At 41.1% G+C, this 14,833-nt stretch overlaps 1 protein-coding gene and 1 long non-coding RNA gene across 8 annotated transcripts in view; one reads left to right on the top strand and one right to left on the bottom strand.

Moving 5' to 3' along the window:
* meis2a (Meis homeobox 2a) overlaps nt 1-8,723 on the bottom strand; it is a 79,232-nt gene extending 70,509 nt beyond the window's left edge. For 3 of the 7 annotated variants that reach the window (XM_022214862.2, XM_022214886.2, XM_022214877.2), the window contains exons 1-7: nt 8,598-8,722; nt 7,367-8,209; nt 6,635-6,861; nt 4,939-5,080; nt 4,619-4,669; nt 4,128-4,178; nt 3,481-3,630 (exon numbers count right to left, since the gene is read on the bottom strand). In XM_022214862.2, coding sequence (XP_022070554.1) covers nt 3,481-3,630; nt 4,128-4,178; nt 4,619-4,669; nt 4,939-5,080; nt 6,635-6,861; nt 7,367-7,378 — 633 coding nt within the window. In that variant the 5' untranslated portion in view covers nt 7,379-8,209; nt 8,598-8,722. Of the gene's footprint in view, nt 1-3,480; nt 3,631-4,127; nt 4,179-4,618; nt 4,670-4,938; nt 5,081-6,634; nt 6,862-7,076; nt 7,272-7,366; nt 8,210-8,542 lie in introns of those variants that run through there. The other 4 variants (XM_022214869.2, XM_022214893.2, XM_022214901.2 and 1 more) reach the window with 3 other exon arrangements.
* A 123-nt stretch (nt 8,724-8,846) lies between these two features.
* On the top strand, nt 8,847-14,131 carry LOC110965754 (uncharacterized). The gene is made up of 2 exons (XR_002596691.2): nt 8,847-9,537; nt 13,703-14,131. It is a non-coding gene; the product is annotated as an uncharacterized LOC110965754 (long non-coding RNA).
* Nucleotides 14,132-14,833: the final 702 nt, after the last annotated feature.

Below are 14,833 nucleotides of genomic sequence, written 5' to 3'. Positions count from 1 at the left end.
AGTAGAATTAGAACACCTCCAAAACTGAGAAATTCCACGGTTCAGCAGGCCAGCTCGGCCCCGAGGGCTCGCTGTCCACAGGCAGAGGCCTGCACTGTGCATAGCGATGTACAGAAAAAGGACAGGGCATTACCGAGCACCCATCGTCGCTAATACACACTAAATCACTGCGTAGGCTCAAGCTGAACTATTGCATTACTTGATTGAACCTGTGACATCACCATATCTGACCAGTGGTCTACAGCGCCCAGAGCCTGTACACGAGAATCAGATCTGAACAGAAAAGGCTGGTTTCCCTTTATTTTCCCTCTTTCCAGCCATGCAGAGTCAAGATAAGCTGCACCATAACTATGGGAACTACTATCACTCCCTGAGGAAAGCTCTCCAAAACAAAGCAGCGGGACCTGCAAATCCTACAGAATTCTTCTATAACCATTCTGTACAACTACGCAGAAATTCAAAGACAGTTCCGGCAATGTTATACATATGCATAAAGAAAATGAAAAAGCCTTCTGCTAATATGCAAGCTTGACTGAAGAAGCGGCACAATGGCACAAGAAGACACAAAGGCTAATTCATTAGAACAGATAATACTCAGACACTGTTAATTCTATTTGTCTCCCTAATTGGATGTAGCACAGAAGAGACAGAAATTTTATTCATTAATTAAAAGACAAGAGAGCGAACCATTGACAAGTACACACACACCAGCCATTTGCAAAAACTACACAGCTCTGTCTTTCCTTATCTGCCTCTGTGTGTAACACAATATCTGTGCTTTTTTCCCTTTCTTTAAAATAGGATGGAGTTGATGTGCGGAGGAGCAATGAGTAAGGAAGCCTTGGGTGGGCTACATGGTTGAAATAGTCACTGCAAGCAAATAAGGGAAATCAACAGTGTCAGCAAGGCCTCATCCTGCTCTCACTATTCTATAATCCAATCATCTCTAAGACAATGCTGCATTCAAGTGTAAATAAAACTGCGCTTATTATGCTCCACTGTCAGGTAAGAGGAGGGGGAGAGGAGGGTCAAAGAAAGAGGTAAAAAAGGAAGAAGACACACACACACACACATATGAAAAAACAAGCTCAACGGGCTGCCTCCTTCTCAGTGAAGAGCCTCATCATCTCCAGAAAAACCAACTTTCACCAAATGAGATGTAGCCCAGGGCTATATATTAAAAATGCATATCAAAGCAAAGAAAAATGGACGTGAGAGATTCTAACTAAATAAATTAGCATATCTAACTATCAAACCGCCTTCCTCTCCTCAATGAGACGCGAGGACAGAAATGAATAATAAAATAAAGCCAAATACAAGTGAATAAATGACATAAATAAATCAAGACAAGTAGGACACAATTTGCTTTTTCCGTCGAGCAGCGCAGTTTTGAGGCCAACTGCAATTTCTGTGTATTCTTTTCCATATTCCAAACTGATTTGTCGGCATGGGAAGCTGGACTCTTTATATATAGATATGGAAATTACTGGTTAACTATTTATAAAGATCACGACTGCACTGTGCACATTTTCACCTCAACAGTTTCCCTTTCTGCAAATATTATTTCCACTCAAGCATCCGGAGGTGCTCACACATGCTCTCACACACTTTTATTTATTAAAATGTAGCTATAAACTGCAGCATGTAAAGTGTAGACATTATTAAAATCCCTTCTCAGCTCAAAAGCACAACTGAAAGCAAACAAGGGAGGGGGGAAAAAAAAACTCTCTTCTGCTTTGGTGAAATTCAGCCCAGCAGTTAGGTATAATAAAAAGCTCACTGGTGCCACAAAGGTGAAATAAATCCCTCAAAAGTTAAATGCCTAATGAGGTGGTCACTCCAAAGGAATCCAAGATAAATGGCTTGTCGTGCAACCTTCTTTGTTTATTGCTGTTCCTGATTTGCTTTATTGGCATATTTAATTTTCTAATTATCAAAATATTTCTGACAAGTGGACTTGATGACAAAGCTGGTGTCTGAGCACTGGAGGCACCATTGGAAATTGGCTTGAGTGTCAACCATCTGCCATGAAACTAAACAGGCTAGTTTATCTAATCTCCACAATATAAACAACAGCATGCCTCATTTCTGCACTTGTGTTGAAGCACCACAATATTGCCGTTTTGACCGTTTCCTGAGACCAACAATCGGCGATCTATTTTTTTTTTTTGCTCAAATTACGCACCGGTTCACTTTGTACTGCGCGCTGCGTGGCTCTCAGAAGAGAAAAAAAAAAAGCGACGGGCTTTCAAAGGGAATCCACTGCTATTAGGCCAATAGCCAGACCCAACAGATGTAGCGCAGAGACTTTGCATAACACTTAAATCTGCTTTAATTCCTAATAGGCTTGGCCTTGTGCTGCACTGATATTAACTAGTCACTTTGTTAGGCTAGCCGCTCATTTCTCTCTCTCTCTGTCTCGTCCCCCCCTACCCAAAACATTAGCTTTATCTCAGGCATGCAAGACGCAGTAATTCACAGATATCAACTCAATACTACACTGTCAGCTCAATCCATAGCGTGTGGGGAGGGAGGAGAGGAAGGGGAGGAGGAGAGATTCCGTGTTTATTACGCCGAAAATGCACGATTTAAACCGGAGAATCGATCTTCGAATTTAAAGCTACTGTACTTCAGGTGCATATAATTGAATTCAGCGTTATGGAGCCTGCAGCCATAAAGCGGGGAGAAGCAGCGGAGAGAAAGCAACTGCAGAGCAAACCACATGGCAATCAATACGAAACAATTAAACACATTAACATCAACAGCAATAGAAGGCCTCCAGACGAACCATCATATGCCTTGTGAACTTGACATTGATGGTAAGCCTTTAGCTCTGAGATCTCTTTTCAGCGCGCTACCACTTTCTCCACCTCTGCAGCAAAATAAAAAAATAAAAATCCACAGCTTTACGCACAGGCCATATCCAGCTCCCACAGCCCCCAAATATAAAGCCCTTTTCTTTTTAAATATTGGCCTAAAGCTAAAGCTTACCGCTGATACCCTGCTTTAACGTTAAACCTGCGTAACAGATAATTGCCTCACGTTTTTTTTCCTCCTTTTTTCTCTCTCTCTCTTTCCAAGCGCTCCATAATGCAGGGCAGCGATTTTACGCACACGCGCACGCACTAATACACGCACATACACACCCACTCAAACCCCCAGCAAGCAGGGACGCATTATGCACACATGACTGCCCCTAATCAAAAGACTAAAACAATAACTCAGTCTATTGTATCACATGTAGCTTTTGACCTTAGAACATCGATCGGCAGATTTTCCTTGCAGAACAGAGCATGCTCTATTTACTGATGGCACAACAGGGTCACACACGCACACTAATGAGCCCAAAAGTTGGGAGAAACATCCAACAGTGGGATTGCTTGGAGTCCCACTCCTAGCACTCTCTGTTTTTTCTTTTACATGCATTGTCTTTTTTTTTAATACACAGGCAAACCAAAGCAAACGGAAGAAGTTACTTACGTGATCTGCGAGGTTAGTCGACGATCCCGAGAGCTCTTCGTGATCTGATTTTGAGCTGCCATCCCGCTCGTCAATAACTAGATCTATTGGCATTTTTCCTTTCAAACAACTGATGTACCGGTGGCAAAAATTGTCGCAGAGCTCGTGCACCTATAGGAGAAATAAAAAAAAAAAGGCAGGAAGAAAACACCTTTATTTCAGGATGGAAAGGTGGCGGTGGTGGAGGGGGGGGGGGGCGAAGAAACGCTTCAGTCAGTCCAAGAATAACTTCAATTAAGAGGCATTATCGGCGGCGAGGAAACAATAGTGAAATTGTTGCAGAGCTTATTATTCTCCTGAGACCGGAGCAACAAGTTGAACGACAAAAAAATAAACAGCATGCCGTAAGCTGGCGAAGTAATGAGCGGCTGAAAGTAAATCTGCGGATCAATAACAATGCGCAAAAAAGGAGGCTGAAAAGCCCCCTGTTTTACCACTAGTCACTTCACCTGCATCAAGCAAAATAGCAGATTTTTATGAAAATCCTTAGCTGATTCTGGCTCAGTTTCAAGGAAACAGCTCCAGCACAGCACGTTTAGTAATATCAGTAACATGCATTGCTTTTTGTGCAGGTGCCATGATTTGAAAAGAGAATTCATAACATGTACCTTTTCTAATTCCAAGAGGTGAAACCGTAATACTTGTATGGCTTGTATCATCTGCAAAAAAAAGAAAAGAGAGAGAGAGCAAAAGTAAGCACAATTCACATGGCAAAAAAAATATATAAAATGACAGGATTTATCTTCTTTACATGTGTGCAGGGTTGTCAAAATTAAAATCCACCCGTCATCAGTGCACTAAAGCCAGCAAGAGCGAAAACAAATAGGTGTAGGTTTTAACTCTAAAAAAAAGAAAGAAAGTTGCACAATCTAATAAGTAATTACACACTGGTCAGTTGGGTCAGTTAGACGGGAGGACTGCACAATGACAGCGGCGAATGTGGTCGCACAGCTTCACTACAAAACTGATCTGACATCTGTGCGGAGGTTTAAATCATATGTTCACATATTTACTGAGTGATGCTGTGGACACTTGAGAGCATCGGCGGAGGCTAAAACCGCACCGAGGAATTATTTGAGAGACAGAGAGGTGCGCTTACCAAATTGTCCAACTCTGGATTTGATGAAAATAAAGGTTTTTCTGCTCGGACCTAAAATAATACACCAAATGTCAAAGTTAGTTTGGCATGAAATGTGTGGAATGTCCGTCTGTTTTCATCCTGGATAACACAACTTCTAATATCTGTGTCAAATCTACAGTGAACAGTGGTATTTGTTTTTAAAAAATCATATCAGGAAGAACTTTTCTTATTGCAAAAAAAGTATGAAGCAAGCAGAAAACTATGCGTCATGACGCAGCCACAACATCCAAAATATCTATTTGATTTTTTTTTTTTTTTTTTGAAATGGCAAAATTGACCTGTTTGGCAAAGACTGCAATGTCCTCATTGAAGGAGTCAGAGGAGCAGACATCGCCGCCTGCTACGCCGGGCTCCCTCGGAGTACACGTCGCCAACTCGCACTTCTCAAAAACCAGTGCGAGCAGTGGGAATAAAGGGTGACTGCAAGAGGGGAAACACAGCCTGAGTACAAGCAGCACACCGGCTCCACAATGCCCACTGCAAAAAATGTCCAATCAACCTGCATATCTGTCGGCACCCTGCTCCTAAAATCACTCTTCTCTTAATGCAACTAAAAAAATCAAACATACCCACACGAGAGAATTCTGCTTTTCCTGACGCTGGGTAGTTTTTACGCACGTCTGTTTTATCAACGTGCAGCTTCTTAAAATCCAGACAGCAACTAAGCTATATTTTTTACGTCAAGCTCTTTCTTTTTAGCAGCTGTTTTTTTAGTTTAAAAGTAAGATCATGGGGATATTTTGCTTATTTATCCCGGTGTTTTAACATTTCAAGCTTAATATGATATAAATCGATTTGTTGAGACTGACATTTCTTATAGTGCAAACAAAAAAACCCGAGTGAGAAGTCAACAAAACTCGAGCAAAAAACAAAAGTGACACAGCCGATACATGTCACAGGAATTTTAGAAATTATCCAGACGGCGAAAAAAAATATGAAATAAATTATTTTGCAGATTTACACCACAGACTGAGGCACCGAGGAGTTTTAGATTTCTTCTTTAATAGGCCCTACTGCTTTAACAGTAAATCAGAGAGGAATCAAATAAGTAAACTCTCAACAACACGAGACAATCATTAAAATAATTTTTAAAAGTGGATTACAATTTCAGAAAAACGTTTATTTCTATCCCAAGCGATCACTTCATAAAACTGGCATTAGGGTCTTTATTTGTAACATTTTGATTTGTGTCAGTTTAAAAATGAGGTGAAACTCTTCAGTCCATATGAAAACGTGAGGAAAAGAGATGAGATGGATTTACTCTGCACCACATCCCAGATTATATGCGTGGATTATAGCACTTTCTCTGTGCGTATTAGTGCGCAATCTGCGTAATTATATTTTTAGTTTGGCACTCATCACCGAGATCATACGTTTTCTCATGTTTTTTGAGAATAATAAAATAAAGCTACAATAATGACGACACAGTGCGTTTTAACGCGCTCTGCCTGGTATATATGTGAGTGTGTGTGTGTGTGTTAGAGCAATTTTTTGGAAAACATTTCAGAAGTTTTTGAAGGCAAGAAGAAGAGCGTTTAAATGGGTCAAGGCTATTTTTAAAGCTGGATAAATAAGAGTAGGAAGTATTTTAAGACAAGCTTGACAACACGGAAGAATTGTTATGACGTTGAAAATCTATTTTTTTAAATTATACTTCCTTGTAGTCTGTATCGTTGGAGGCTGAGCTGTGAACAGCGAGCTTCCATATTATTTTAGAGCTTCTATTTCAGCCTCATACTCTTACTTACTGCAGGCTTGACTATGCCTCGTACAATGAGTGTAAAATTACACGTCAACAAAACTCCCCTAACCTACAATAGAACTCCTAAAGTGCGGTCAAACCTGCACAAAACACTATTTAAATTAAGTGGTGGGAGAGAAACTCCAACAAAACACACTGTGGAGAAAAGCTGGACAAAACTTAGAAAAATTTAAAACTACTTGAGCGCGTATTTGGTTCATGCAAAAGCTTACCCATAAATTTGATCTTTATCCCTCTTTAAAACGTCGTTGACAGCAGAGCCCATGCTGGTGGGCATAACGTTTGGATGAGGAGCGTGGGCTCCGTAGTGCTGGCTGGCGTGCAGCGGCGGTCCGTGGTTCAGGTGGTGGACCTGGGGAAGCGGCCGGGGAGCATGCGGGTCCCCGTACATCGACGCCGGGACTCCGTCCATCCCACCGTAATGGGCCAGCTCATCGTACTGGGAATAAGATTAGAGCAAAAGTGAGCGGAATTCCCGGTTATTTTTTTTTAAACAAATGTGAAAAGTACAAAAAAAAGAAGAAGAAGAAGCATGCCGTCTCATTCTGAACACACGCAAAGGAGAAACTAATAAGCTGTTGCTGCTGTGGAAATACGTCGCAGCCAGAGCAGAAAAGTGCCATATATTATATTTGCTACACGGTTTGACATTACCAAAAACATTATAACTTGGCTGCTCCCCGACAGAAGAGTTTGGTGGCTGAAAAGAGCGAATTAGTTTGGAGTCTCCTGTGAAACTGCTCCACGACTGTCGAGGAGGCTTGTCGGTAAAAGCAGAGGCTGTCACTTTGCTTGAAGAGTGAGAGCGCTGCAAAAATGTCAAATACAGCGGCTTTGATAGGAATACTTTGTAAATTTGCCACCACCCGACAAGAGGTTAGCGATACGAGGGCCTCCCTACACAGTGGATTTGAACAGGTAAGAGTAGGAGATTTAAAACCTACCCTTTGCGCCATCAGGCTGCGCTCCAATAAACTCCTGAATCTGTCGTATATTTAATATCCCAGTCCCGGTTAGAAAGTGATTTAGTGGCAAAGATTCCTGTTTCAACCAACTTTGCGAATTCTCCTATTCGCCAGTGTGGTTCAGTTGAAATCGTAGCATCAGGGAGTTTTGCAATTTTTCTTGTTTTCCCTCTTTCCACGGAAAAAAAAGAAAAAAATGCGCCAAAGTGAAGGTTACAATCGGCCCATCAACAACCTGCATGTAACTAAACTGTCGTGTCTCATGGCTTTTTGCCACTCCAGCTGTCAATCAAAGCCAGAGGTTGTCAAGGTAATGAATGAATGACGGTTGGTGATGATGTTCAAGAGAAGGGCGAATCTTTTTAGTCCGTTTTCATCCCGCAAGTCCGCGTCTCCTTTAATGCCTCCAGATCGCTATCTTGTTTTATTATCACTGTAAAAAAAAAGAGAAAAAAAGCAGTAGAAATTAAGAGATTGCGATTCGGATCTTTCCTTTCTTTCCCCCGTAGGTATTTCGTCTATCTGGCGAGACTGAGATGAGTGAGTGTCAGCGAGTGTTGGCAGGTTGGCTGCTAGCTTGCTTATAGAAACAGAGTCAGTTCGCAGCGCTGAGCGGTGGGCGAATGAAATGACGGATCCCGGAAGTAGTGGTGGCCATAGCCAGTCCTACAGCAGCTCCAGAAAAGAGAGAGGAGAGACCAAATCTTGTGATATGCAGAGTATATGCGAGGCACAGGGACGGCTTCAACTCCACACTGGGGGTAAAAAGCCTAAGCAACGCAGCTCCAACTCCCACCCAATTCCTTTTCGCCGAGCAGAGTCCTAAAGGAGAAAAAAAAAAGCAGAAAAGGTTGAATGAGCGAGGTTTTACCGGAGCGGACACTTCGGCTGCAACCGCTCCGAGTTGAATTAAACACAACACCGCACTGAAGTAAACTGCACGAATTATGATTTAGAGTAAAAAGTGCATTTGAACGCAGTTTTACGCATTACGCATCCAAACTTTTACGCACGGGAAATGTTTGCGATAAATATGTCTGAATATTTTAACTTGCACCGTATCCTTAGAAAAACAAGAGATTATAAGTCATCTTCAGCAAAAAATAACAAGACATCTTATGAATGCTGAGTTTAATATGTCAGCATGGCGCTTACTTGTTATCTGTTTGTGGTTATAAGCCGGTGTGCATACTTAATATCTCAGTAATACCTTCTAATCTCGCCGCTGATTATTGCTCTCGTCTTTTTAGCAAATTAAACGGCGCGCAGCACCCCTCTACAGCCCAGAATGAACTTTTCCAAGGGGAAAAAAAGCTTTTGTGGAGAAAGTAATTTTGTATGTTTCTTTCGTCCAATCCCCTCTCTTGATAGAAACCCGTACCTTACCTCAGAGTAGTCAATTATCAAAGCTCCCCAAGATCATCAATCATGTGAGGAGATTGAAGTTTAGAGGAGGAGCAACGCTCCGGCCATCGATTGCAGTGAAGCCCTTTTTGGAGCCTGAGCATTTTTACGCACAAAAACAGAAGCAAGGCCATCTATCCCCTCTAATATTTAGCTCCATCAGTGCTAATATGGCATCATGGCTGTATTGATAGGTGCTCACATAAAGGCTCCATTTATAGCTCCGTGACATTTTTGATGGTGGAAATTAATTATTCACAGGTTAGGATTAAGGTAGACACACGCTCAGGGAGATGGGCTGTGGCTACCGTTGGAGGGTCAATAAACTCCCCCAACAAACAAAATACTAAGCAGAGTTGCTAAGGGGGTCGATTACAGAAACAGCAGAGAGGGTTTTGTTATTGTTTTTTTTAAAGGTGGGAAAAATAGATTTAATAAATGAAACCGTGACAACAGTTATGTTTGTTGGCATAAAGGGGGGTGGGAAGTGTAGGACTGCAGGGTTTGACAAACGGCTGTGTGGACATTTCAACGTGCAATACCCCGGGAAGGAGCTGCAGAGCTGTGCGCAGAGAGCCAAGGCATTCACCGTCTCCAAGTCTCTCTTACACTCTGTAAACACAACCAGCCCGGCAGACTCTGCTATTGAAGACTGATATTTTCATAAGCTAAATACTGTCGTTCCCATTGATTTGTGCACTAACGCTTGACTTTTTTTTTCATCCTCCTCCTTTTGGACAACCATGGTAAGTAGCATAAACCTTATACTGTATCTACCGCTTTTGTTGTGAACGCGCGTCCTTCCATTGCGCACTGAGGGGAAAGTTTTGGGGCTGGTCTGTAATAAAAGAAGAAAATGTTTTCATACGCATTGTTAATCTTCCGTTACAGCGCACAGTGAAGTGTCCTAAAAAATCCAGATGATCGAGCGAATTTTTTAATTTGATGTACTTCTAGATCTTAACGATTATTAGCGACATTTTTTCCAGCATTTTATGATGGAAATGTGCGATTTGCCCCGGAGGAGAGTGATGTAAACACCAGAGGAGCATGTGAAAATAGGAGAGGCTAATTATGCGTGTCCAATGTACGGCTCCACAGAAACATATCCTTCCCTATAAAACTTCCAGCAACGACTCCTAACGACGTGATTTCTTTTTCTTTTGTGAACTATTTATTTGAGTAATTAATGGGAGCAATAAACACGAGGCTTCACGAGTGACAATATTTAGGTTAAATCCGCCTTTTTTTATGTGACATTACACAAGTCGGTTTTTAATTTTCTAATTTCATTTTAATCATCACTCACTCAATAGTTAATTAAAATTAATTTTCCTCATAAACAAGACGTGTGCCAACTTAAACTCCCTCTGCTTATAACCTGACCGCGTTTACAAGGGAAGACAATTCCAGGAGGGACACCTATCAGAGAGAATTTTTGAAAGTAGTTTTATATTTCTTCACGTATAGCGGCTCTTTTCAGGTGCAACTCTTGCGCGTATGAAGAAGGGGGAAAAAATCAGTAGATGGCATTAACAGGCGGTAAAATTTCATCTGGTGGTGTCAAATTGAGGTCAGTTTAGGGTTAAAGCTCTCGGTGTCCGTGTGGGACATGGCCAGCTGCGTTTGGATTCATTAGGGGAGGGAGAGTGGATCCATTTCAAGGAAAACACTACTGGGACAGTCACCAGGCTTAAAGATCCACAGCATGTCGCATCCTAAAGGTGCACCAGGACCGCCTGCATGAGCAACCAGCGACTGAACTCCCCACTCCTCTGTTTACTCTTTGCAGGACTTACAATCCCCTTCTTCTGCTCTCCCCCCCCATCTCTCTCCCTCCGTTGCCCTCCAGGGCTCGGTTGTTCACACACACAAGCCTGTTGCTAAATATGGAGAGAAATGCATTGTTGATTTAATTCCCTCAAAAAGATCACTGATATGAAACGAGCTTCAAATCCTCTTAGTGACCTTAAACACTCCTGGAGAAACAATTGGCGCTCAACCGCAGGAACAAATAAAATCGCCCTAATCTTGTTTGTAACTTTGTTCTTCTTTGGCCCTCTTCAGTATTTGAGATTATGTAAATTAGCAAAGCTAATGTATGGAGAGGCTGAGATAAGACTGGATCATAGACTGACTGCAGGAGAGAGGCGTTGGAAGTAAAAAACCTTGCAGCTTGTTCATTTTTTTCTACATTTTTTCGCAGCAAATGTAAAATAAAATCAGCGTTGGTGCGTAATTTCGCTTAAATTCTTAGTTTTAAGCACAGAAAAGGTAATGCAGCCAAAGAAGAAAACCAATCCATTCCTATTCTCCAGCTCCACAAATTAACTTCTTTATTTCTTGACAAAATTTTAGATTATTTTATTCGAGATTTGTTTTAAGAATTTGACTTTTTCTGTTTTCTCCTCTCGCAGAAAGCATTACCCCAGTCCCCTGCATCTGAACTCTTTTTGACCCCTGAGTGAAATGTGACTATAGGGTTTCAGAAAGTGGAGTGAGCAACTCAAATACTTGTAAAAGTTTCGCGACTAACTGTAAATTCTTCAGCTCCAAAGCCTCATTTTCCCCTCCACCGATTCTCAGAGTCTGGTGTCAGAGGGTTAGTAAAGGGAGGAGGGAGACAGAGAGAGAGAGAGAGAGAGAGAGAGAGGAGAGGGGAGGCCAACAGAAAATGTAACTGTGGCTTTTTTCCTTCCTTTCATGCACTCGTTGGGGAATATGCGGCCCTCTAGCGACACCTGGCGGCCGCAGCAGAAGCCGAGCTGTGGAGAGCTTTGGCACAGATAAAGAAAAGGCCTGCAAAAATACAATAAACCTAAATTCACACGAAACATATTCATAAAAAACAACAAAAACGTGCCCGAAAATTAAGATGAAAGGCCTCCCAATCAAATTGTTTCGTTTTTTTCCAACCTAGAAATACAAATCTAAAAAGTGATTTTATTCTAAAAATGCAGATTTAGTTTTTTTTTAATGAATCTCTCTCATTTGTTTCTTATCATTTTTAATTTATTTGCTGGCGGTGTTTGGGCCATAAATTCGCTTTAACTGTTTACACCCTTCACAGCTGATGTTGCTACAAGACTGTGAGTGTGTCACACAAACGAGAAAAACGTGGCCTTTATTAGTGGTAGCTTGTCTTTAATTTAAGTGTACAAGATGCATTTTGAATTCGGTAATTTGTGCGAATTTTTTAACTTTATTCTGAATATAAATCGGCATTTAAAAAGATCTGTTTAAAATTAATAAGCAGCTATGTATCGAATCCAAAATGTGCTCCTGTTAATATGATTATTTTAATATTGATGTAATGTGAAAATGTTTTATTGTCTATCAGAAGCGTTTTGGAATTAAATCCTTTACAGTTTTAATACAAACGGAGCCTAAATCAATAAAACAACATTACATTGATTTAATTTATATTTTCGAAAATCAGCGCGTAAAAGTATGCAACAAAATTACAATAAATTAAAGCGTGGAAATCTAATTTCACATTGCTCTAAATATCGATTAAATCCTCTCTGATGTAAAACTACATGCTGCTGCATTTTTCTCCGATTTAATTCCAACATCCGGTGGATTTTTCTAGCGCCTGAAAGAACCAAAAATCTCGAACTGGTGGTGTTAAACTTTTCCTGCTTGGCTCTCCGCGGACTCTCAGCGCTGCTCGGCTGTGTGACACAGTTTGAGGTCACCGCCGAGATTACAGCCCGTCGTTAACGCCTGCTCAGATACACCAAATGCTGATTTAATGAGCTTGCATTGGGTGTTTGTCCCAGAATACCTGGTGTGCATGCGTTAGGAACGCCACACACTATAATCCCTGTGTTCCCCCTTAACACGTGGCTTTAGGGACAGCCTGAAGCACTGCGCAGATTTTAACTATGGTTTCTTTTTTTCTTCTTCTTCTTCTTTTTTATTCCGGTTAGATTGAACAGGTCGAAGCCTATAAGGCCCGTATCCAGCCACATTACCAGATGTAATTGAGAGAAGTTTAAGTGGAGGCCGGGAAACCGAGGAGTTAATAGCAGTGACCCTCTTGCTGTGCCTCTGTCGCTCATCATTTATCAGGCTTAAGGGGCTTAAACAGGCAGCACAGACCCACCTTTTATTACATATCAAACCCTCTCTCCCCTTATCTACATTATAGGAAATACATGCATCGTTGCCTGTTATGCGGATTTGGAAATAGAAACATGTCCAATAAAGTCGCCCTCCTCCGCTGATCAGAGGAAATATGTCTTTAGGCGCTGCGGAGACAACCCCAGCGGTTTTAAGCCTTTATTAAACTGCCTTAATTCCCCCGCTCCACTTTGAATATAAATTCTGCACTTCCGTTGTTTGTCCATCGCGAAAAGGCCGCAGGAATCGAAGTGCGGAGGTCTTCATGGTTTCCAATGTTATTAGAAAAAGGGAGTAAAAATTGCGCATAGTTAAAGAACGCTGCCGCCGAGTGCCTGCACACTTGTCCAGATCCGGAATAATGCACGCAGCGTTAAAACTCAAAGTGTCAGAGGCGTTCAGGGAGGCTGTAAAAATAGATCTTTTTTTTATAATCTAATCCCAACTTATGCTGAGGATATCACGCAAACTATGTGTGCAAGTGGAAGCTTTTTAAGTGTGGGGAAATTTTTAATCAAAGGTGAGGAAGAGACAAAACTTACCCTGCGAAGATTTGAAGATATATTTAGCTCATCAAACGTGACTTCTTTTTTATTTATAGATTGACTTTAATTAATTAATACACTTCCTTTATAGGCAGACTATTAAATCATCTGCTGTGTTAATTAGGTCAGTGTTTCAAGTTGTTTTTTTTGTGCGTAAAAATGCGTTTATAAGTAAGTTTAATGGTAAAATTCTGCTTTATTTTTGGCTACAGACGATGAATAATTATTTTTTTTTTTTTAGAAATGCTGGCACAGTGTTTCAGTTAAACTTCAGGTCCATGCCTCAGTTGTCTGCTGGTTTCCTCCAAGGAGAGCTCAGTTAGTCAGCCTGAACGCAGCTGCATTCACGTGGAGCGACGGATTTTGATATTCTAGTCACACAACAGAGCAAACACTGCTCTCCTATTCAATAAACATCATTGATAAGGAAACATATCCAGTCATTAGAAATACTGAACCTAACCCCACCGAGGACCAGCACTTTCTTTTGATTTTAAACAAAATATGTGTAAAAGAAGAGAAGTTTTTATTCTTGCCTGTTTAAACATAAAGTGAAGAGAATCCGCACCATGAGGATGTTGTAAAAAATTCCATTTTTTAATTCTGAAAATTTACTGTAATATTGAGTAATCCTTGAATGTAAATGCATTAAAAATAATTTAAAACTGTCTTTTGGTTTCTTCTCTTTCATTTATTTCTTCTTCCGGCACTAGTGAAACACACACACACAAACTCATGAGGAAGGTTTCATTGAAGCATTTCTCTCTCTCTCCTCACATACACACACACACACACACACCAGTGACTATAAGTTAATCAAATGACTCAACCCGAGAGACAAAAGCTATTCATTTGAATTATAATAAACGTGCACTTTAGTGTATCTCCTTTCCCGGCCATGTATTTCTGTGCTAACCTTCACTGTGTGACCTCATGCTTTACTCCCTCCACAGCATGGGACAGTCCCAGCAGAAAAACCACCACAGAGCATTTTAAAAACACACCGACACAACACTCCTGCTCCTCACGAGTCCCCCCCACCCCATGTTTGAAATACTCTCAGGAAACAAAGCAGGTAAACAAATGTAGATGGTTTTGTTTGTGTGTTTTGTTTGCATCCCTCTGCTTTTCTTTTCTTTTTTTTGCTGTTTATGTGTTCCCATTTCCATCTTCTCTCCGATACCCACAGCCCAACTCACTCTCTCTCCTCCCTCCCCCTCAATTTTTTTTTTTTTACTCCCTCCCTCTCTCCCTCCCTCCGCTCTGGTTCTGCAGGAGTTCACATGATCAAGCAAGGTACCCAGGTAATTACGTTGCATTGTCAAATAAAGCGACCACTGATTCAAATGAGGAGTGAAATATCAAAGACCAG

Source organism: Acanthochromis polyacanthus, chromosome 1 (assembly GCF_021347895.1).
Source record: "Acanthochromis polyacanthus isolate Apoly-LR-REF ecotype Palm Island chromosome 1, KAUST_Apoly_ChrSc, whole genome shotgun sequence".
Taxonomy (NCBI): Eukaryota; Metazoa; Chordata; class Actinopteri; family Pomacentridae; genus Acanthochromis; species Acanthochromis polyacanthus.
This window is presented reverse-complemented; position numbering and strand designations above follow the sequence as displayed.